The sequence below is a fragment of the Crocodylus siamensis genome, chromosome 10 (assembly GCF_052110815.1).
Source record: "Crocodylus siamensis isolate JL-2025a chromosome 10, ASM5211081v1, whole genome shotgun sequence".
Classification (NCBI taxonomy): Eukaryota; Metazoa; Chordata; order Crocodylia; family Crocodylidae; genus Crocodylus; species Crocodylus siamensis.
Genome location: NC_143404.1, coordinates 2,932,656 through 2,954,711, shown reverse-complemented (window position 1 = coordinate 2,954,711; position 22,056 = coordinate 2,932,656). Strand labels below are relative to the sequence as shown.

At 55.4% G+C, this 22,056-nt stretch overlaps 1 protein-coding gene across 1 annotated transcript; it reads left to right on the top strand.

The window, feature by feature from the left end:
• Positions 1-1,194: 1,194 nt before the first annotated feature.
• LOC149856102 (uncharacterized) lies at positions 1,195-21,723 on the top strand. The gene is made up of 7 exons (XM_090065324.1): positions 1,195-1,372; positions 2,492-2,608; positions 10,501-10,580; positions 11,525-11,676; positions 12,839-13,017; positions 14,392-14,484; positions 21,646-21,723. Exons 2-5 carry the CDS (start codon positions 2,503-2,505, stop codon positions 12,957-12,959), a joined length of 459 nt encoding a protein of 152 aa, XP_089921450.1. The 5' UTR covers positions 1,195-1,372; positions 2,492-2,502; the 3' UTR covers positions 12,960-13,017; positions 14,392-14,484; positions 21,646-21,723.
• The last annotated feature ends 333 nt before the right edge of the window (positions 21,724-22,056 follow it).

The window sequence follows — 22,056 nt, the reverse complement described above, 5'->3', positions numbered from 1 at the left end:
TTGTCTGCAAAGAAATACAACCTATTTATGGTAAACCAGCCACTGCCCTGTCTTCATTGCCCAGATAAATCAAGCCGCAAACAAAGCTTTATGGAAAAAGATTATTAAATTTTCCATGTGCTCCAAGAGGGATGGGCTGGCCCTGCAGGTTTATTTTTCTCCCCCACCGCCCCGTACTGTAAATGACAATGTGTTTACAAGAGTTTTTATGTCATCAGAGCAAAGTCACAGCTCCGCTTCCTCTGGGGTGTATTTTATGTAGATGGATGTGTCTGCGAGGGCCGTTCCAACTAAACAGAGTGCTGGTTTATGTGCAATCGTCTTTATTTGAAAAACTGTAACTCACCGTTTCGGTAAAAACGGGTTCAGTGTTTATTGCCGTGAATGGGGTGTGGCAGCTATAAATCCACGGCGGCCACATCAGCAGCGGCTCATCCTGCTGATGGACCAGGGCAGGCGCTCCCCAAAGACATTTCATGGGGATTTCCGATTACGTTGGGTGCAAACCAAACGGGGGGAGAGTTTACTGGCAGCCCCTCCTGCTTCGATTGGGAAGGACCCCAAGCCCGTTATCCTAAGTGTGTTTGGATGCCCCCTTCTTCTTTAAACGGCCCTTTTCCTTTCAGTCCCCAGCCAGCTCCCGTCGGAGCCAGCGCAGCTCCTGCATCGCTGTGTTTTGTTTTGGGACACTTACCCCACCAGCCGTGGGCACGACCTTACTGCGGAGCTCCAAACACACCCTGGTGTCAGTGGGAAAAGGAACGGGGGAAGAGCTGCTCCCAACCAGCTCTTCTGGTGTGGATGCTCGTATATTGGCGTAAAAGTGCCTTGCTCCGAATCAGTGGGCAAACCTAGTCCAGAATGAGGGCGTCCCTACAGAGAGCTGGAAACTGGTGTTTCTGCCTTAAATGCCCCTCCCTTAATCCAAATTCACCTGTTCAGGCAGGTCCGTGGCTTTCCAGGTCCGAGTCGGTTTGCACAAGGTGTTGACTGGACACAGGTGCAGCTGAGATCAGAACCAGACTCGGGGTGTCGAGGTACGGCAGCCCGTCTCCTGGGGAGCTAAAGATGCCGAGACATTAGGCGCTGAGTGTTGGGTTGTCGCCATGTTGGTCTAAGGACATCGGCAGGCCAGGTTCCTTGGGTAGATGTGATCTCTTTTTTTTTTTTAGACCAGCTGAGAAGTTGGGAAGAAGTTCTTTGCAAGCTTTGGGGCACGATCGCCCTTCTTCAGGCACCGGGAGTCTCTGCTGGTCTGAGATCTCCAAGGAATGGAAGAAGCTAAGTGTGACAGCATGTCAGTGGAACATAAATAGGTGGAAATCAGGAAAACCAAAGGGAGAGAAGGGAAAGGAGCAGGAAAGAGCCAAAGGTAAGTAAGGGAGACTATTGTTGCAATAGTCACTAGCAGATATATTAGGCATGGCTTCCAGAGCACCCTCCTCCGTGAGCCCCGGCAGCGTCACGGTTCAGCTGGGGTCCCAGCGCCTTGTGCGTTGCTTTGTATTTGGGAGAGAAAAGGGGAGTGGGAGGGAGAACATGGCTGTGTCAAAACTCTCCAGGGGAGAGAAAAGGCAGAAGCCACGTTAATTAAAGGGCTGAAAACCAAGGCAGGAAATGAAACCGAGTCAAGACAAAAGGACCAAAGGAAACTGTGGTACAGGGAGGGTCCAGAAATAAAGAGTAGTGTTTGCAGTTTGGGGTCTTTACCCCTTTTCCCTTCATTTGTCTTTTCCCCCCAACCCTATTTTGCAGCTGTGAAAAAGGCATGGCATCAAACCATTTTCATCCTTCACTTGGCTAATCGGGGAAACACATCAGCTGTTTTTGCAGGGGCAAACCCCAAGCAAACACATCGGAGGCCGTGCGGAGGGATGTGAAAACCCTTGGTTTTGAAAAACTATTTTTTCCTCCATCAGAAAGAGTTTTTCAACCAGAACTCTCCAGGCAGCTGCGGTCTCCAGCCCTGCCGCTCTCCCCACACCTGTTTTTGCAAGTGCGGCCTCTATAAACTTGTGTTAAAAAGGGTAAGCAGCCAGGAGCGGCTGCGAGACTGGAAGAGATGAAGTAGTTGCTTAAAAATAATGCTGCTCTTGGCCTGTACGTAGCTATTGTTCCTTGGCCGGCATGTCAGACATTACTCTGGAATGCGTTGTTGAAATACCCAATCTGAAAAGCATTACTGACACAGCAATACACAGCAAAGAGCCATCACAAGAAGGTGGTTAACATGACGCTGTTATCTGTCACCTTCCTCTGGTTCATTTTGTCTGGCAGCTTCAGCAGCAAAGTGCCCCAAACTCAGGTGGTTTGGTAAAAGTAGTAATGTCAGCTTGACCAGCTCTTAAAAGCCGGCGTCACTCGGTTCCCTTTAAAGGCAACTTGCAAAGGGAACTAAGACAAGGGAAATATGTGCCTAATCTCCTGCTGGCCAGGCATGGAGGATGTTCAGCACAGAAGCATTCAACTGACCTTTTAACTTGTTCCCTAGAGTGCCTGGAAATGCCGTTTGCTGGTGCCAGGTTTGCGCCCGATGCTCCGCGTCCGAGAGGAGACGGACCGAGGCATCTCGGTCGCGGTCAGAGCAAGCCGGCTCAGAAAGGTCCAGGTAAGCCCCTAGGTTTGGGCGCACGCAGCCCTGTTTCTCCCCCCCAGCTTCTGCCGTGCAGAAGACGACCGGGCCGGCGGTTTGGTTCCAGCACGGGTAATTGCCTCCCGGGGCGGGCGCCGGCTGATTGCAGGGCCCGGGCACCAGGCAGAGGCCTTCTCGGAGGTTTTCTCGCCTGTCGTTCTGTGCCCACCGCGCCACACGTGGAAGCGTGCGAGCCTGTGCAGCATCCCTAGGGGGGCTGTGCGAGCAGGCCTCTGGCTTCCACCTGGCACCGAGCAGCCAAACTTTGGGGGGAAAGGTGGAGACTCCTGCAAAAAGTCTGGCCGTTTCTGTTGAGTGGCCGGAGGCAGGGTGGGGTTTCTGGCATTTTTCCTGGCCGGGATTTTTGCTAGCCAGGCTGCGTCCAACTTCGTTTCCCCCACCCCAGAGATTACGGTGCATTTCAGTGCGTTCGTTTGGCGTTCGGTTCCCCCGGGGGGTCCTCTATGTGAATTATAAATACACCGCTGCCCACTTGAGCCCCCCGCCCCCCGCTGAGACCCTCCTTAGGCCCCTCGTCCTGGGGTAGCCGGGTCTGCTCTTTCCGTGAGCGGAGGGCTCATTAATGACTGGTGAAAAACTCTCCTTTTCCCTGCGGACCACGATCCGGGCCTGCCGTCCCACCCCATCCGTGAGAGAATCGATTCGGACTTCAGAGAACAGAGAGTTTTGGGGGGGATTTTATTTTAAATGCATTACCAATAATCTTTGAGTTATGAACTCCCTTGCAGCTCGTTAACTGATCAAGCAGAGCTGATCAAAAAAGTTTGCAGAAAATCAGAGGGATTTGGGAAAATTTGACATTTCATCCAAACAAAAAAAAAGATCCCCAGACCTGACTGTGTGCGGTTTTCCAGCTGAAAATGTTTCAGTTCGGGGTTTTGGGGGGGTGGGGGGTTTCTGTTTGGTTTCCCAACTAAAAAATCAGAAATCTTGAAGGAAAACAGATGCTGCCAGTGAAAGTTTTTTGTTTGACAGAATACTACAGTTTTCTGTTAGAAAGCATTTGATGGCAAAAGCTTGCCCAGTCCTACTACAAATGCATGTGTTTTCAATGACAAATATTTTTTAGTCAACGTAGCTTTTTTTTCCTCTGTTGGAAATTTCAAAGTTTGAGAATAAAGAGAGGGTTTTGTTTTTCAAGAAAAAAAACCCTGAAAACTTTGGATGAAAATGAAAACTTTGGTTTTTCATTGGTTATTGCATGCGCACCCAGAAATCCCCGGGAGAAAAGAAACTAAAGGGGAATTTTGCACGGCAGAGCGCATCAGGTTTGACTGCTCTGTGCTGGGCAGGATCTCCGCATTAATGGGAGCGGGGGCGTTGGTACTGGGACACGAGCGGGGCTGTCGTGGGGCCGTGCCCGAGCAGGGTGTCGGAAGGCCCTGGCGGGATTGGGAAGGCATTGTCTTCTGCATGAAGGTCACAACCACGTGCGTGCATTAGTGATCCCTCTGCAGCTATTTGCCGGAGTAGGAGTCTTAACCCCGCTGTCCTGGCTGGCTTCCAGGCTCGGCCGTCGCGTTCGGCTTCCCTTCGCCCAGCTCGCGGTTGTCGGTCGCCCTGCTTGTCTGCAGACAGGGCCGGCTTTCAGCGGGGGGGTGGAGGGCTTGTGGTCAAAAAATACTTCTCCCATCCTGTGAAACACCCTGAGATTTCGAGAAGGTTGCCGGGCCTTCGTCAAGGACGAGGCACTGGGACGTAGCCATCGACGGGGGAGAGGGGGCATCGGCTTTAACGGGACACGGGGGCGGAGGGCGCCTGCAGACCGCGGGGGTAGGAAGGGATGCCAGGACCTGCTGTCTCAGCTCCCGCTTCCTCGGCTTGGCTCCCGCGTTTGCTCCACGCTTGGCTTCCTGCCCCGCGAGCCGCCCCCGGGAAGTTATGCCTATAAAAAGTTGGCAGAATCGGGGTGTTTGTTTGCAGGTGCGCCGGGGGCAAGACGCCGCGTGTTGCCGTCCCAGTGGGTCCCAGGTCTCCGCCAGGCTCCAGGCACGGCTGGGATACAAGTCACCAGTGCTGATAATGAGCTGGCCCGGAGAGCGGGGATGGGAGTGTTGCAGGGGCAATCGCTGGTGGAGGCCGTCTCGACTCCATCCGCTGCACGTAGGAAAGCAAGTCCCGGTGAGACGGGCTCCTTGTGCGGGGGGCTCGGCCGCTCCCTGCCGGGTCTCATCTGGAGCGGCTTCCCCTTGCGCAGGGCTGCAGGCTCGTCGGCGGCTCTCCCCCTCTGTCGGGCGGGCTGGGAGGGGAGCGAGGCCGGCTCCTGCAAAATCTCAGGTTTGGAAGGTTGTTGTTGTTTTCTTTAAGTCCAAACTGAAAGAAAAATCATTTCTGAAGATGACAGGCTTAATTTGCGGTGTCATTAACCAGATCCGAAACCCTAGACGGGCCGTGTCTCCTGTGGAAAGCACATTCTCTTCACGCTTTGCAGCTGATGTTTCTCTGACTTTGCCAGATAAAGCCCGGTGTTGGTCTGTTTCCCTTGCTGGGTCCTTGCTGTGCCTTCATATGGATGCTATTATTTAGCATATGGGACAAAGGAAGCTTGGGGAAACCATCTCTCTCTCTTCTTGTCTCTCTCGTGCGGCACAAACTGTATTCTAGCCTTTAAAATGCAACCGCCTGCCAGGAAAATAGACCTAAAAGCATTGCAGCGGGGCCGTCGTCCTTCCCCTCCTAACCTCGGTTCGGCTCTGGCTCCAGCTCTGAATTGCCAGTGGGGGCAGGCCTCTGTGTCCCTCCCGGGGGTGAGGCAGGGCTGTGGCTGGGCCAGGGGAGCTACCGCGGGGGAGCCCGGTGTTATGGGCAGGCCGGCCGTGGAGACGAGTCGTTCACCCGGCGTCGCCCTTGCTGTTGCAGAGGTTTGACGAGGCGCAAAATGGGCCAGGAGGTCCATACCGCGCCACCGAGGAGGTGCTGCTTCCAGTCATCGCGCCGCCCTTCGAGTCGTTGCCTCTAGCACGTGGGTGGTAGCAGGAGGCAGACAGTTCAGCCAGGTCCCCTACGAGCTACAGGCCGCCCCACTGCCCGGCCTGGCTGCGAAACCAGTGCTCGCGGCCACTTTCCGCTCCGCCACGCCAGGCAAGGGGAATTCCAGCGGGGAAATACCAGGAGACCGCTTTAATCTTGCAAGGCTTCCAGTGCTGCTGACACCAGCAGCTTCCTGAGCTTTCCCCCATGGAGCAGAAGCCTTTGAGTTGTGTTTGTTACTGTAATAAAGCAATTTGACCGGACTCTGCTCTGGAGCCCCCCGGACCTGGGGATCTTCTGCAGGCGAAGGCATTTCGTGTCAGCACCGCGCTCTCCCCACATGCTCCCCTCCCACGTCGAGACCAGAGGCGTTTGGTGCAACGCAGGATGACCCTATTGGGATGCAGGAGCAAAGCTGGGGCCCAGCCGTGCGTGTGCACGTGCGCCTTCATACACGTGCTCACAGAACGGGTTTCCATGTCACTCGGCTTTTACCTTGGCGTTCAGGGTGACCCTTGCAGCTCAGGTCTCGCCATAGGCTCCTTCAAAGAGCATCCTGGATGCCTTAGATGCATGCAGAGAGGGACCTGTAGCTGCATTTCTAAGACTGCAGAGCTCTCGTGCCTGGTTTTGCCACTTGGAGTCTAAATCCTGAGCTTGAAAGCTAATGGCTGAGGCAAGCCCATTAGCAATCAAGGCAGCTGGACACGGCACGCAGGAGTCTGTTGGTTTATCAGGACTTGTATGGGCTGCTACTGCTCTTGCTGATAACAGCGGCCCACTTACCTTCACCTGCACCGAAGTGGTGACGGGGGGCATGGTGTCTCCCCTCTGAGCCCTGATGATGTCCAGCTGTTTGTATATCTCTATATCAAAGTGCAAAAAAAAATTAAAAATGGAGTGCTTTTGATAAACGCTTGATCACGCTTGTCCAGGCAAACTGGATATAGATAGATGGGTCTACGGCAGGGTTGTGTAGCTCTCCGCCACGTGCTTTGGGGTCTGGGCACCAACAGAAGCGTAACAACGTATTACTTATTTCACTGTCCGGGTGAGATCCAGACCCCGCTGTGCTGGGCACCCTGATGCCATTGTGCATTAAACAGACAAAGAGCAGGAGGGGTAGCGGAGGCATGGAGGGGTCAAGTGATGCGCCTAGGGTGACACAGCCGGGCCATAGCAGAGCTGGGAATATGGTGCTAGCCTCGCCTCCCGGCTCAGCTATTTCCTGGGCTCAGAAAATGTGTTGGAAAAAATACCCCGGCAGTGAAGGCATCCCATGTTTGCTCCTCGTCTCCCATTGCTGACGATGGCAGTCCATGAAAAACTGCAATAAGAAGACGTGTGCCAATAGCTGAGTCCTCTCCCTTCAGTGACAGCAAACCCCGGCGCTGTCAGGGAGAGCTGAGATGTTCCCCCTCGGGTAAGCACAGAAGCAATTTTGAGAAGCCCTTTCCTGTACCCGCGTTTTGCCCTAAGCTCCCTGCAGCCTCCCATCAGGTTTCCGTGTGGTCCGTGCCTGGCGTTCCTAATGCCTAAGATATGTGCGTGCAGATAGGAACCGTCTCCTTCCTAATCATCCCCCTCCTCCCCCCCAGCTGATTCATCCTCCGATATCTCCATCCCTCTTAGTCAACGTTTGGATGACTCAGAAGGGAGATGCCGGCTGATAGCCCCTCTTTGCACAGGGCTGGAGGATGCATCGGCCAGGATGGGAAACAAGATGAGCGCTGCTCCCAACTCCGCTTCATTTCGGGGTCCGCTGTCTGCCGCTGCGCAGCAAGGGAGGAAAGTTTGGGCAATACCGTATTTATTAGCGTACCACGCGCCCTCAGGCAAGACATGCGCCTTGCTATGGGAAGGCAGAAGAAAGGGAAAAAAGACGTTTCCTTTGAGCCGAGCTGCGTCCCTCGCTTAAGATGCGCAGCCCGGTCTTTGATCGCTAATATTCATGGAAAAGGTGAGCGTGGTACGTCAGTAAATAAGGTCTTTCTGAAATGGCCCATCGCTGAATAATGCAGGTCCGTGACAGCAACCAGCAGCACTCCCGCCCTGCTCCTGGACTGTGCAATGGCCCTGGATACAAGGCGCCGTTCGTAGACCTTTTTAAAGCTTCCTTGAGTATAGAAGGGATTTTGTAATGTTATGAAAACCAGAGCTGTGTAGGCTCAGGTCCAGGGCTGGGTTTGTCAGAGCTGGGAGATTAGTCTGAGCACACCACCCCTGTGCTCAAGGGGATTTATTAGCTGAAGGATTAGGAAGCCTGTAGCTATGGGATCACTAGTCCGACTCTGTCCTAAGACAGGACTGAGCCCACGTGCTCCTCTCTCATCGCTTTCCCAGTGCCGACGTACCGCGAGCTAGTGGCCTGCAGGTAGGGCTGTGTGATGAGTCCCCAAACCACCTAGCAGCAGCTGCTGTACTTGCTGGGAGCCCCAACACAGCGAGCCACAGAGTTTGGACCGCCAGCTTGCAGGGAGTTGTTCCCGTGGGGAAGAGTGACGGTCACCGGGGAGCTGTGCAGGCCACCAGCCATGGAGCCCGGGGCCTGGGGCATCTGGAAATGTCTGTACTGGGCAGTCAAAGGACTGGCATCCATCCGCCTTTCTCCTCTGGAGCCACAGAGAGGTGAGGGCCACCGGCTTGCACGCAGGGGCTCACCCCCCTGCGCACGGTGCACCATGAGTAGCAATGAGCACGACGCCAGCGGACAGCCCTTCGCTCTTGCTGAACAAACCCATCGAGGTTTCTCCTTTTCCTGAACTGTTGAATGCCTCAAACCCCCCCGTGCAGAATTAGGCAGCGCCCGATCCCCTCTTAAACCTTTCCGTCTCCATCGGCGTCACGCTCCCCGGGCTGGAGTGTGTCACTCTCTCCCAAAGGGGTCCTGTATTTCACAGGCAGCAGAGCATTTCGGGTCAACCCGGGTAGATCACGCTAGGAAACAATTCTGCGGTCTTGAAAGCTGATCCGTCTCATGCAGCCAAGGGAAACCTTCGCCCCTGGAGTTTGTCCCGATCTGTTTTTCCCAAGCGGAGGAACACGCAGCACTGCGAAGCACCAGGACCTTTCCAGTGATGTATTTCAAGGCATGGAAGAAGGAAAGTAAGATTGCTTTAAAAGGTCTGGGCGCTTCAAGGTTTGTGGGGCATGCTCCCTGCTTGTCTGCGGGCCCTCTGGGAAGTTGCAGGCACCATGGGAGCCTTGCGTGTCCTAAGCAGCCTTCTCAACGCTCAGTACTTAGAAAGGGCACAGCTTTAACTTTTCAATGTGTTCCTTGGATCGAGCGCCAATGGCTTAATTCCTCACTTGGTCACTCATTAGACAGACCCTTAAGCTTTAGTGTCTGTATTGGTGTCACCATCCCATTCTCACCCCGCCCCAGCAAGACCATTTTCATATGGTTTAAATGGGCATGGACAAGTAGTTCTGGAAAGGGCTTTATGACTGTGTCATATAAGGGCAGTGCCATCAGAAAGGCAAGGAAGTATGCTATGAAACCATGGGCAGCAAGTGCAGCGATGAAGGTGACGGTGCTAGGAGGTCCACAGCGTTCATGTTGATGCTGGAGCAATGGAGAGAGTTGCAAGGTGAGCGCTGGCTTTTTCATCCCGTGACGGTATTGAAGCTTTGCTTTGCCTGCCTTGCTCTATACAGAGGAGGAGATGTCGAGGAACAGAGAGAAGGGAGATTTTCCTTGACCCCATGAAAAGCTGCTGTCATTTTAAAGTCTTTGGACCCGCCATCCACCTTTTAAGATCCTTTCAAGCATTAGGACTGTTAGGTGTGCAAACACAGTCCTCAAGGTAAACCCAAAGTTTCCAGTAGAAATCCCTCACTGCAGTCTTTCTGAGATCAGAAAAACTGCTCTATTTTTTTTCTTTGGGGAAAAAAAGAGTGAAAACTGATTGCTGGCGCTTTCCAAGGGATGCCTTACATCTACGTGAGGTGTCTTGAACCTAAAAAAGTTAAAAACCACTGCTGTTGGTGGTTAATAATAATGGTCACAGTGAACAAAGTGTTTAAACTCTCCACTCCTTTGCCCCTTATCCATCGCTGCCGTCACCCGGTTTTCTGTTAGACTCTTTAGGTACGATCATAGTTTCATTCAGAGGTACAAGCATTTGAGTCAATACTGTACATTGGCAATGATGCCAGCTCGTTTGAAGATGTGCTCGTGGTGCCGTGGCTGGGGTGGGGACTGACCGGAGCATCGGGGAGTCTCTGGCTGGACTATGCCACGTCGGTAGGAGACAGAAGTTGCTTTTTAAATGCCTGTCTGGAACAATTTCCTTCTGGCCGTACCATGCCCAGAGGTACGGGCATGGCAAACCCACCGCCGGCACCACAATATGTAGCCGCGGCAGCCCTTGTAAACACTCCCTGTAGAGAAACCCAGGATTTCGTGGTCTGTGAACAACAAATTGGCTTCGGAGCCTCAGCAGGGTCCATTTCAGGACAGACTTGGGCCATCCCGGATGCACTTGCAACAGAAATACAAGGGTCCAAATACAAATCTGGTACTGAATCATCCCCAGCTGGCAGATGATGCCAGGCACCTTCCTGGATAATAATCAGGGGAAGACCAAGCAATATCATCGTGACATTTGTAAGGCCTGCCCAGCACTCGACCATGCGTCAGAGGGCTGCGGGGTTGGGGTCGGTAACTCAGCAGTGGATCCAAGTTCAAGGCCACCGCTCTGTAGTGCAGCGGTCCCCGAAGTGGGCTGCGCGCAAGACGATCCATTGGGGTGCGGGAAGAAAATATTAGGAACTTGTTTTTATATCTATTTTTTAATCTAAAAAAATAAGAAAAAATTAAGCGTTACTAATATTTAATATTGGGGGTGTGTGCTCAAAAATTTTTTTACTGATAGGGGTGCGCAATCAAAAAAGTTTGGAGACCACTTCTGGATTGGACAGGCAACCCCCAGCTCTGTGCTTGCATCAAAATGAGGTAGGTCACTTTATAGGAGGCTGCAATGAAGATGGAGCTGGACCGTTCTCAGTGGGGGCAGGAGACAGGACAAGGAGCAATGGGCTCAAGCTGCAGCCAGGGAAGCTGAGGTAGGATAGTAGGAAAAACTCTCTCCTGAAGAGGGTGGTGAAGCACTGGGGTGGATTACCCAGAGAGGTGGTGGACTCTCCATCCTTGCAGGTGTTTAAGACCCAGGTAGACCAAGCCTTGGCTGGGATGCTGCAGTCGGGGCTGGTCCTGCTTGGAGCAAGGGGTCGGCCTCGAAGCAACCTCCTGAGCTCCCTTCAACCCTCATTTTCTTTAAGTCTATGACTCTTCATTAGGCTGTTAACGTGTCTCTATTGCTCTAATTCCAGCCTGTTTCTCAAGCTACCTGCATTCCTTGTTTTTCGGTGGTTGTTTTTTTTTTTAAGGTTTTTATTCAGCTGCCGTGCCAGAAAGCTCCTTTCCTGGGGTGCTACCCAGTGACCTGCATATGGTATCGGTGGAAGAGACAGTCTGTATCGCTTTGTTTATAAGAACATATTTCCTGTGATTGATGTCTGAGCTGCGGAAGTATGTTTGCAAGTTAGGCTTTAAAACATGAATCAAACAATGTTTGGAATACATATGCGGCTCTGTCAAACATTTCTCTGAGTTTGGAGTCTGCACAAGCCTGCCTTTCCAGAGGTACCAATGCCTGCCTGGAAGGATCTGGATAAGAAGTATTTATTCTGTAGGACTATCTCCAAGGGGCTTTTTCAGACTCCAGGCCGGGCGCTTGCCAATGTACTTTGCTTGCGGAGAGCTGTCTGTCCCCACTGCAGTCTTATAGGTAGCGCGCGCTGTGCAGCGCCGGGCATGAGTAATAAGCAGCAGGTAGGTGCTTGGCAGGCATTGCCCCAAACAGCACATGCCTCAGCTGCACTGTGTCATCCCCGCAGGATACACGCGAGCGCTCAAACTCGAGTAACCCCTTAACTGCTCTGCAGAGGACGGTGCCCGGCATGGCCCAATATGGCAATTCAGCTGGTCCTGAGCACCCCGTGCCGCTTCCTGGATGCCTACGCGTTGACTTCAGCATGGAGCTGGGCCCGTGAGTCAACTTGGAAATGACTGGGTAGGATGGGTGCGAATGCTTTAAATTGTAGGTGAGGATCCTGACTGGGAGGCGAGTAGCGAGCATCTCGCTCACCTGGGCAGCCCGAGGCACTGGTTCCCTGGGGCTCAGGTCCCGTCTGGAGTGAATGGGTCCATCGGTTCTGAGCACAGCTCTGTCTGGACTCCTGGGCCCAGGTTTTGGGAAAGGATGTGGACAAGTTGGAGAGAGTCCGGCTCAGGGCAATGGAAATGGTTGTGGGGCTGGGGGACAGGACTGGTGAGGAGAGGCTGGGGGACCTGGGCTGATTTAGTCTGCAGAAGAGAAGACTGAGGGGGATTTGATAGCAGCCTTCACCTCCCTGCCGGGGGGCTGCAAAGAGGATGGAGCTGGGCTGGTCTCAGTGGGGGCAGACGACAGGACAAGGAGCAATGGGCTCAAGCTGCAGCAAGGAAAGTTGAGGTTGGATATTAGGAAAAACTCTCTCACGAGGAGGGTGGTGAAACACTGAAGCAGGTTACCCAGAGAAGTGGGGGAGTCTCCATCCTTGGAGGTTTTTAAGGCCCAGCTCAGCAAAGCCTTGGCTGGGATGATGTAGTTGGGGCTGGTCCTGCTTGGACTGGATGTGACCTCCTGAGGTCCCGTCAACCCTCATTGTCTGTGACTGTATGAATGTGGTGGCAGTGGTTGCTCATCTGTCCCTGCTCTGAAAAGAAAGCTAGAGAGGCAGGGTCCCAGTGGTATGCGGGCGGCTGTTATTCATTTTGGACCTGTCCTTCATGCGTGCTGCTGTTCTCGTTCTCAAATCTGGAACCGGGGGACTGACAGCATGCCCACGTCTCTTTGTGCATCAAGTGTTTAAGTAAGACGAGATGGGTAACGGGAACATCCCCTGTTACGTGAGATGAGACGACTGATAGAAGATCTCCACCGCCAGCCTTCCACCAGCAAGGTGGTCATTTGCTGTGGGGGCTGGTGCCAGAAACAGGCCTCTGAGCTCGATGGCCCTTTGGCACAGGCCTCTCTGGCCCTTCCCGTGTTAAGCCCTAGGTCCTGCTCCAAACCCTGTGGAAGTCGACAGGGATGTCTCTGTCGTGCATGCACATGCACTTGTCTCATTCCCCTTCCAATCATTTCTGCCTCCTTGCCCTCTTTCTAGGATGCATGCCATGCACTACAGCCTCCCAAAACGTGCCTGTTTCTATCCAGCCTATACATTTTCGAGGAAGTCGAGGTGTCTGCGCTTGCTGGCAGGGTGGATCTTACAAGCAAATGCATAAGCCCTTCCAGGGACCCCCCAGGTGACTGCGCCGAGACAGGAAATCCAGTGACTCACAGGTGAGCGATCATTTCCTTTGCAGCAAGCCCCGTGCACAGTTGCTGAGCTTGCTGTCTTGGGCAGTGGGCAGGTTCAGGAAGACCCCAGGCCATCAAGAAGCGCTGGCATTCGGTTCCCGGCGCCGAGCTGTGCAGGCCGGCTCTGCACAGAGGTGTCCCGTTAAGCCCCATCCATCACCGGACATCCTTTATAGGGCCCCACATACCATCAAGCTACCCCCTGGGACCCCTGTGGAATGAGAAGCCGTTCAAGCTGCACTTCAGGACAAGTGAGAGGAAGGTTTCCTTCCCCTCTAGATAAGCCAATTACCTGTGGAAGCAGCAAAGAGGGGCTCCATGTGCTCCGGGACAAAGCTCGTGTGCATTCCTGACGTGACTCGCGATCGCCGCGTCGGTGCCGGCTCCAGCGAGAACATCCCCAGGGCTCTCGGGGAGGGACGCTGCACACGTGACCTGACCACCCACCCTCACGGCTTTGGTGGTGGGGTGCATGGGAGTGCATCAGGCCCAGGCCAGTTTGCACCCTTGCTTTGCTTCTCTCACCTCCGGAGAGACTTCTGCCTCCGAGGGGCTGTTCTGTGTCCGCGGTAGATGCCCTTCTGCTCCCTGCACGTGCCTTTGCAGGCCACTTCCCAGCAGTGCTGCCCAAGATGCGCCCAGCGGGTGTTTCGGGGGGGCTGCAATTAGCTCCCGGGGGTGGATAGACTCTGAAGGGAGAGGGCCAGCAGGAAAGGACCCTTGCCCTGAGCACGCTCATGGGGCACTTCTATGTCAGCTGAATGCCAGCATCGCTGGAGAGAAAAATATCAGAGGCCGTGTTTCAAAATGCAGCGTGTCCCTGATGCTAGCCCGGCCCTGGGTCGTACACCGGCTTTGGTCCTCGGACAGGTGGGAAGTCGAACCGTAGCTCCAGTAGCCCTCAAAACCACCGCAAAAGGCGGCCATGGTGTTTACCAAGCAGGGTGAGTCTAATCTCCCTGTGTTGGCTCTCACCGGCCTGGGCAGTTGCCGGCGCCGCGTCCTTGGGACGGGGGCTCGTTCATGGAAGAGGTTAGCCGGCTCTCGGGCCCTGCTGATTCTGTGAGCGGTTCCCGGAGTGACTTCACGTGGCATCGTGTGAGCAAAATTTGAACAGCTCCGCTCAAGGCATCTGGGACGGGGTGTCGTGGTGGAGACCGTGGGCTGGGGCTTGGGAAACATCTGGATTTCCTTTGGGATCCAAGAGAAGTCCCTTAGGGGCTGACTCCAGTCCCACTGGAGCCGGTGGAATGACTCCTGTCACCTTGCCTGGCTTCAGATTGGACCCTCTGTGCCTCAGTTTGCCTAGCTGTACAATGGGGATATTAATACTATTTCTTGTTTGTATTACCCTAGCTCCTGAGCCCCAGTCCCAGATGGGGACCGCATTGCACCAGGTGCTGTACAAACACGGAGCAGGGCGCAGGCTGTGCCTCCAGCCCTGGCTATGTAAGTAAACACGTGATTTGTCACGTTAATGCTAACACCCCTGCCCGTGTTGGTTAGCTCAGGACTGCCTGTACCGTGTGCCAATACACAAATGACCATCGGGGGGCTGATCTTGCATTCAAAGCACACCTGCGGCTCTGGGCGAGAAGTTTGTTCCCTGCTCCAGGTTGCAATCCCTGCTGTAACCACAGCGCTGCCTCCATCTCCCGGCCTCTTTATTTTATTTCTCTCCCAGAAAAACTCTGCTCCGTCGTGCTGGTTCGTTCCCCGCGGCTCCCAGCGTGCACGCGTGCGTGGAGCGGACTGGCTCTCTAGCGGGTCGGCTGTCGTTACCTTCCAGCCTGGCGGAGATTTATTCCCTCCGCAGGTTTTCTGGAAAGGTGTTTTCCTTCTAACCCGGCTTAGGAGCGAGCTGGGGAGATCAGATTTCATGGATTACGGCTCCAGGGCTGTAATGAACTACGGGCGAGTGGGCACAGTAATCCAGTAAGAACAGGAGCTTGTTAGTCGCATTATACTAACTAGTAACATCTGATCCGATTGCTCCTTCAAGGAACTGAATGCAGCAACCCATTAGGGCCTGAGCGCACCCCACCGGGGTCACTGGGAGCCCAGCTATCGGCCTCCTTGGGTGCAGGCCAGCCCCTTCCTCTCTTACCATGTGCGATGCTAATAAGGAGCAATTTGGTCCCCTTTCAGGCCAAAAGGTAACATGATTTCCGTGCAGATGCTGTTCTTGGCACTTCCCGCTGGAGGCCGGGGGCTGGTGGCCCAGGGGAGCTAGTTAGGCAAGAGGTGCTAATAAATTATCCAATGATTTTGGCTTGGGTTTTGGTTTCAATCATCATCGTGCCCCGACTGGCGAGGCTGTTTGCACGGTGACCTCAGCGCCCCACGGGCATTTCCCTGGTGTGCCGGGATTTGCCGAGGAGTTGGCGCAGGCGCGCTTCAGCCTGGGGGTGCTCGCAAGCTGGTCGCTTCGGCTGCTTGCGGCGTGCGTCTGTCTCAGCTGCGACCGTGCGAGTGTGAACGCAGGGCGGGTGCGGAGGCGGCCGGCGTTTCAGGACCCCCCGAATCCCAGCCCAGTGCCCTGTTTCATAGTTTCATAGTTTCATAGTAGCTAGAGTCGGAAGGGACCTAGGTAGATCATCTAGTCCGACCCCCTGCCTTGGCAGGAAAGAGCACCGGGGTCAGATGACCCCGGCAAGGTGCTCATCTAACTTCCTTTTAAAAATCCCCAGGCTAGGAGCCTGCACCACTTCCCCTGGAAGCCGGTTCCAGGCCCTAGCCGCCCTGACTGTGAAGTAGCGCCTCCTAATATCTAATCTAAACTTACCCTCCGCCAGCTTGTGACCGTTATTCCTGGTCACTCCTGGCAGCGCACGGGGGAACAGGGACTCCCCCAATACCTGCTGATCCCCCCTGACCAGTTTGTAGCAGGCCACAAGGTCCCCCCTTAACCTTCTCTTGTGGAGGCTGAACAGGTTCAGGTCCCGTAGCCTCTCCTCATAAGGCCTGCCCTGCTGACCCCTGATCATACGAGTGGCCCTCCTCTGAACTCTTTCCATATTGTCCACGTCCCTCTTGAAGTGTGGCGCCCAGAACTGGACGCAGTACTCCAGCTGCGGCCTGACCAGTGCCGCATAGAGGGGGAGGATCACCTCCCTGGACCTGCTCGAGATGCATCTGTGGATGCATGACAGGGTACGGTTGGCCTTCTTGACTGCCTCCCCACACTGCCGGCCCATGTTCATCGTGGAGTCAATGACGACTCCAAGATCCTTTTCCGTCTCCGTGCTGGCAAGAGGGGAGTTCCCCAACCTGTAAGTGTGGTGCCGGTTCTTCCTCCCCATGTGCAACACCTTGCACTTATCAGTGTTAAACCCCATCCTATTCTCATCCGCCCACCGTTGCAACCTGTCAAGGTCAGCTTGTAGCCTATTGCACCCTTCTAGTGCACCCACATCCCCCCACATCTTAGTGTCATCAGCAAACTTGAACAGGGTGCTTTCTACCCCCTCATCCAAGTCACTGATGAAGATGTTGAACAGTGCGGGCCCGAGGACCGAGCCCTGCGGGACCCCACTGCCCACGTCCTTCCAGGTCGAGAAGAACCCATCCACTACCACCCTCTGGGTGCGGCCCTCCAACCAGCTGGCGACCCATTTGACCGTGTGGGCATCGACACCACAGTCTCCCAGCTTTTTGATGAGGACAGGGTGAGAGACAGTGTCGAAAGCCTTCCGGAAGTCCAAAAAGACTACATCCACAGCAACCCCTGCGTCTACCCCAGCGCTCCTCGTCTGTCCTGTCTCCCCTGCGCTGGTGGATATGATGGGTCTCTGCTCGGGCTCGGGGGTGCACCAACAGCGCTGTGGATAGGCGAGATGCTGTTGTGTTTCGCACACCCAGGGCACATCCACAGTATCAAAAGGAGCCCATCGTACCTACCCCCCCACCCCACGGCCCCATGCTTTGTGCTGAGCCTGGTCTTTTAACAGTGTCTTTTAACGTGCCCTGCAAGTCCAGCAGCAGCTCCTGCCCTGCTGTAGCCCAGAGAGAAAATGCTTCCCCGCCCCACCAGCCCCAGCTATCAACGAGCATCATCGGCAGAGCTGTTCCCTGCTAATCCCTCGGTGCGGCAGGCCGGCTCGGCGGCCAGGCGTGCGTGCGGGAGCGCTGCTGCGTCCGAGGGGAGCTGCCGAGAAAGGCAGTCTCCTTCGAGCAGAGTCGTTGCTGCAAGATGTCAAAGGTCCCCATCCGGACAATAACGGCCTCTGCCCGCGGGGCCGATTCCCCGGAGGTGCTGGGGCGCGGGGCTGGCGCGGGGGAGGCTAGCCCAGGCATCGGGGCTCTGCTGCCGATCCGGGTGCTGGCTTCAGCCCCTTTCTGCTGCGACCAGGCCAGCGAGCTGAGCGCGCAGGGCTTTCTGCTCCAAGCTGGGCTCCAGCTGGAGATGTGCCGCGCATGGGGTCTGTGCTCGAGGGAGAGTGTAGCGGGCCTGAGTCTGCAGCAGTGGAGGAAGTAGGAGTCCATCCCCTTGCTGAAGGGGGGCAGTCGTGTGCTGTGAGTCACGAGAGGTTTCCTTTGGGGCGTCTGGCTCCTGCACGTGTTTCTAGAGCAACCAGCAGCAGGCGGGGTGAGCAACGTGCTCTCCATCCCTATTGTGAGCACCAAATCCACCCATGTACATCCCAAGAAAAGGCCGGAAACCTTCTGCATCCTTTCCTCTCTGCTCCTGCCTTACGCGTTGCAAGAAACCATTATTCTCCTTCTCCGTGGCGCTGTATGTCATAGCCAACCGTGCCATTGTCCCATGTCCCTCCAGTGGTTGCCCGGCATTTTGGAGCAGCGTAATATAGCCCGACGTTATACAAGAAGAAATTGGCTGCAGAGATTTGCAAGGAAGTAACGCCACTAGGGGCTCCTGATGAGCTCATTAGCCCGCAAGAAGAGAGGAAAATAATTGCTGGTGGCTCAATGCAGCCCATCTGCATGGGATTTGCTAATGGGCACGCGCGACGGGGTTTGAACACAGCTTCCAAACCTTTTGAACCACCAGAGTGATGATTCACGCTGCATCCTTGTCACAAAGCATTCCCAGCCATTCGGCCATCGAGCAAAGGGACTGAGAGCTCCTGGGGCTGATGCGTGAACGTGGGCCACGGGCCTGAAACCGAGCCGTATCGCTGCATCTGAATCGCATCCCGCAGAGCGTGCAAAAGCGTGGCCCTGTGACTCACAGCGCTGAGCTTCTCTGCAAGTTGTCGTGAAGTTATTAAAAGAAAAGTCCCAAGTCAGGCCCCCCGAACCCTTGTCAAGGAAACCCACGAGACTGAGAAATAAAATAAAATCATCTTTTTTTTCCTCCCCCCCCAAGGAAATCATTCCGTGCTTGTTTAACAGCTTCCTTTGACTAACAGAAGCTGAAATTCCCGTCTGCTCACATGACTCCAGGAGCTCGCGCTTTAAAAAGAAGAAATAAATAAATAGAAATAATAAAAGAAATAGCAAGCAGCTATCGTGATGCACTTGTGGGAGCTGGAAGCAGTCATTCACCCTGACCCCCACCGCTGCCGCGGGGGAGGCGAGTCTTCTCCGGTGCAAGCGCCGATGAGATGTTTTCCTTGAAGCGGCATCCGTAGCGAGCCGCGGCGGTCGGGCGGGAAGCATCGCCGGGCAGGTTGGCGGCGATGAGCACGCCGGTCCCCTCCGGCTCGAGCGTCTCTGGACGGGGCCGTTGGAGGGCATCACCTGGGATGCGGGCACTTGGCACTGGGCTCCCCGGTGGCGGGGCCGTTACCACTGTCCCGGGGCGAGGCTCCGGTCATTCACTGGGGCTTTGCCCTGGCACTCCTCTTGGCATAGCGGTGGGGGGTTTCAAGGGGAGTCTGAGCACCTCCCGGGATCGGGTCCCGCGTCGATGATGTTAGGAGACCCCACCCGGCCGTTAGGAGGGGGCTGGGGGGCAGGACTGCACCCTCCCAAGCCCTTATCAGGCACGTACACTTAATCCTTCTCTTAGGAGGCACCTAGCTAATGGCCCCCCTTCCCGCGGGGTTGCTTCGGGGGATCTCCGGAGCGACTCCTCCTGCGATCCCTATCGAGCGCCTCCCCTCCTTCCCAACCACCGGGCTGGTGCCAGGCCCTCCGCCACTCTCCTGCCCGGGGTCTGTGTCTCGCTCCCGCCGGCCCCGGCCCTGAGAAAAAGCAGACCCCCAGCTCGCTGCCGTCACGCCGCCCCCCAGCGCGGAGGAAACCCCCCAGGCGGGCAGGACCGGGTCCGAGGGGGGCTCCGGCTCGGTTCCTGCCCCGGACTTTGGGGTCAGGACCAAACCCACGTCCGAAGGGCCAGCCCGGGTTGCACGGCTGCTGTTTCCCCACGTCAAGGACAGACCTGGCAATGCCATCGAGAGCCTTGGGCTCCCCGGGCAGGGGCAGCCCGCGGGGCCGGGAGAGGCGGGTACGTGCAAGCCACTATTTGGGGGAAAGTTTTTCTTCAGCCCCAGCCAGCGGGATGCTGAGCCTGGCTCCCCTGGCGTCCCGCCCATGGAGTGAGGCTCGGAGTCTGGCCCGAAGCATTTCAAATATGCCTCCCCGCTAGCTCAGAGCGTCGGTCCTTCCTTAAGTGGGCAGGAGAGCCGAGGCGTGGAGCTGCCCCCGGGCGTGAGCGCCGCGTCCCGTGTCGCGCCGAGGGGGGAAGGAGCCGTGTGCCTGGCCAGGGTAGCAGATGCTGCAGAGTAAAACAGCGATGATAATGGTGGTGAGAGCTAAAAATAGGCTTCGTGTCGCTTCTGTCGCCGGCTCTGCCTCCAGCATTTGGAAACTGGTTGGGAAAACCTGATTTCTCTTCCAAAGGCCCCAGCACCGCACTGCCGCCACGTTTCAGCCACGGCGGGGAAAATTTTCATCCGAAGACCACTGAAACAAATCTGGAACCAGCTTCCAAGAGAAGTGCTGGCTCCTACCCTGGGGGTGTTTAAGAGGAGGCTGGATGAACACCTTGCTGGGGTCGTTTGACCCCCGTACTCTTTTCTGCCACGGCAGGGGGTCGGACTTGATGGTCTCCGCAGGTCCCTTCCGACCCTAGAAACTATGAAACTGTGAAATAATAAATAAAAAGTGCTTGGCAAGGAGAGGTGCACGTCCTTCGCTGGTAGCAGGCACAGCTGCCGCAGACGTTTTCTTACGTCGCCAAAAAGTCTGATTTTCCTCCAAGAAGGGTTTTGATGGGAAACCCCTAATGCATCCAGCTTGCTGCGTGGTTGAAAGGCACCGGCTTTGGAAACAGCGCGGGGTCTCAGGACGTCGTTAGCTCTCTGGTTCGTAGGTGTATGGTCTACCCACGACCGTTATAAGCAGTGTTCGTCGCTTGTCTTACGGTCATCTCAGGTGAATGTGCACATAGTTCAGGTGATCAAATTTCTTCTGTAATTGTCCTCGATGTAGGTCTGATTTGGGATTGGGCAGAAGTGCATCTTCTGGGAAGAGACGGCCCCGCGTGACTTGGGCCCCCGAGCAGTAGGTACTCCACAGAGTATCTTGGCAAGTTTCTCCAATGGCCCCTCGTTAAAATTTGTGTCATTTCTAGTTTGAATTTTATTGCCTTCAGCTTCCAGCCCCTGGACCTTAGTTACGTCTTTGTCTGGTAGAAGAAAGGTCTTGAATCGGAGACCTTCTCTCTGGGCAAACTGGGACCAAGTTACCACTTACCGGTTTCCTCGATTAAACCTCGTGGATGGAGTTCCTTACTGCCATCAAGTTGGTTCCTATAAATATCCACGTTGGGTGGATTTTGCAATAGCTGTGTGTGCTGTCTTTTATCTGTCCCCCCTACACACGCATCCACGTTCCCACCCAGTAGCTCACAAAGGCCTGGCTGGATTGGATTAGATGTTTTTTAAAGCCACTATTCAGCAGATGTGAAACATGGGGGTGTTTCGGTCCAGAGGATTTGGGAAATGTTCTGGACAAGTGAAAGGTGGGATTCTCCCTGAAAACCTGCCTGGCAGCCTTCAGCCCTGTGGAAGCAGGATAAATAGCACAGAGGAACTATTTTAACCAGATTGGAAAAGGGCTTGGGCTTGTTCTTGGAGGAAAGGGGTGTCTGTAGCTACTGAGCATGGGGGTGAGGGGCACGGCCTCTGCATCAGACCTTCGATGCTGGAGGCTGCAAGTGGGAGAAGAGCCCTGGCGAGACCCTGCTCGCTGCCCCTGTCGGCCTCCGCTCCCTGCCGGCGCGTGGCGGGAGACAGGGCAAGCCGGACCAAGGGTCTGACCCAGTACGCGGCAGCTCTGATGTTCGTTGACTAAGTTCATATGTGTTCGTATCTCGCTTGCTGAGTGATTTAGGAACCAGCATCCAGGGGCCAGGGGCGCCTTGGTCATCCATGAGCCCAAATCCCACTGGTCTGCAGCGAGCACCTGGTGCGACCCCGCCGGGAGGGTTGCACGTGGGCCTGCGGTGTTTGCAAGCCCCGCCGCGCGCACCAGGCAGCCGGGCGGTGGAGCAGGAGGGAGGGCGGCATGCTGAGATGGTCACAGGACTCGAGGCTTGTGGAGGGGCGGGGGGTGCTGCCTTGACACGCTGCCTCGGTTTCCTTTGCTTTCGGGGGCAAAAGGATGGGCTTACCGCTCCCTTAACTACGTTCCTTTGTGCAGGACTCCGACTGAATGCCACACGACACGTCCTTGCGTGTGCCTTCAGAGACAGCGGCCGGGTCGGCATGGGAGTGACACGCAGCCCCCACGACACACGTGTGTATCGGTGCTGGTCCTTGCGTGTGCCTTCAGAGACAGCGGCCGGGTCGGCATGGGAGTGACACGCAGCCCCCACGACACACGTGTGTATCGGTGCTGGTCCTTGCGTGTGCCTTCAGAGACAGCGGCCGGGTCGGCATGGGAGTGACACGCAGCCCCCACGACACACGTGTGTATCGGTGCTGGTCCTTGCGTGTGCCTTCAGAGACAGCGGCCGGGTCGGCATGGGAGTGACACGCAGCCCCCACGACACACGTGTGTATCGGTGCTGGTCCTTGCGTGTGCCTTCAGAGACAGCGGCCGGGTCGGCAT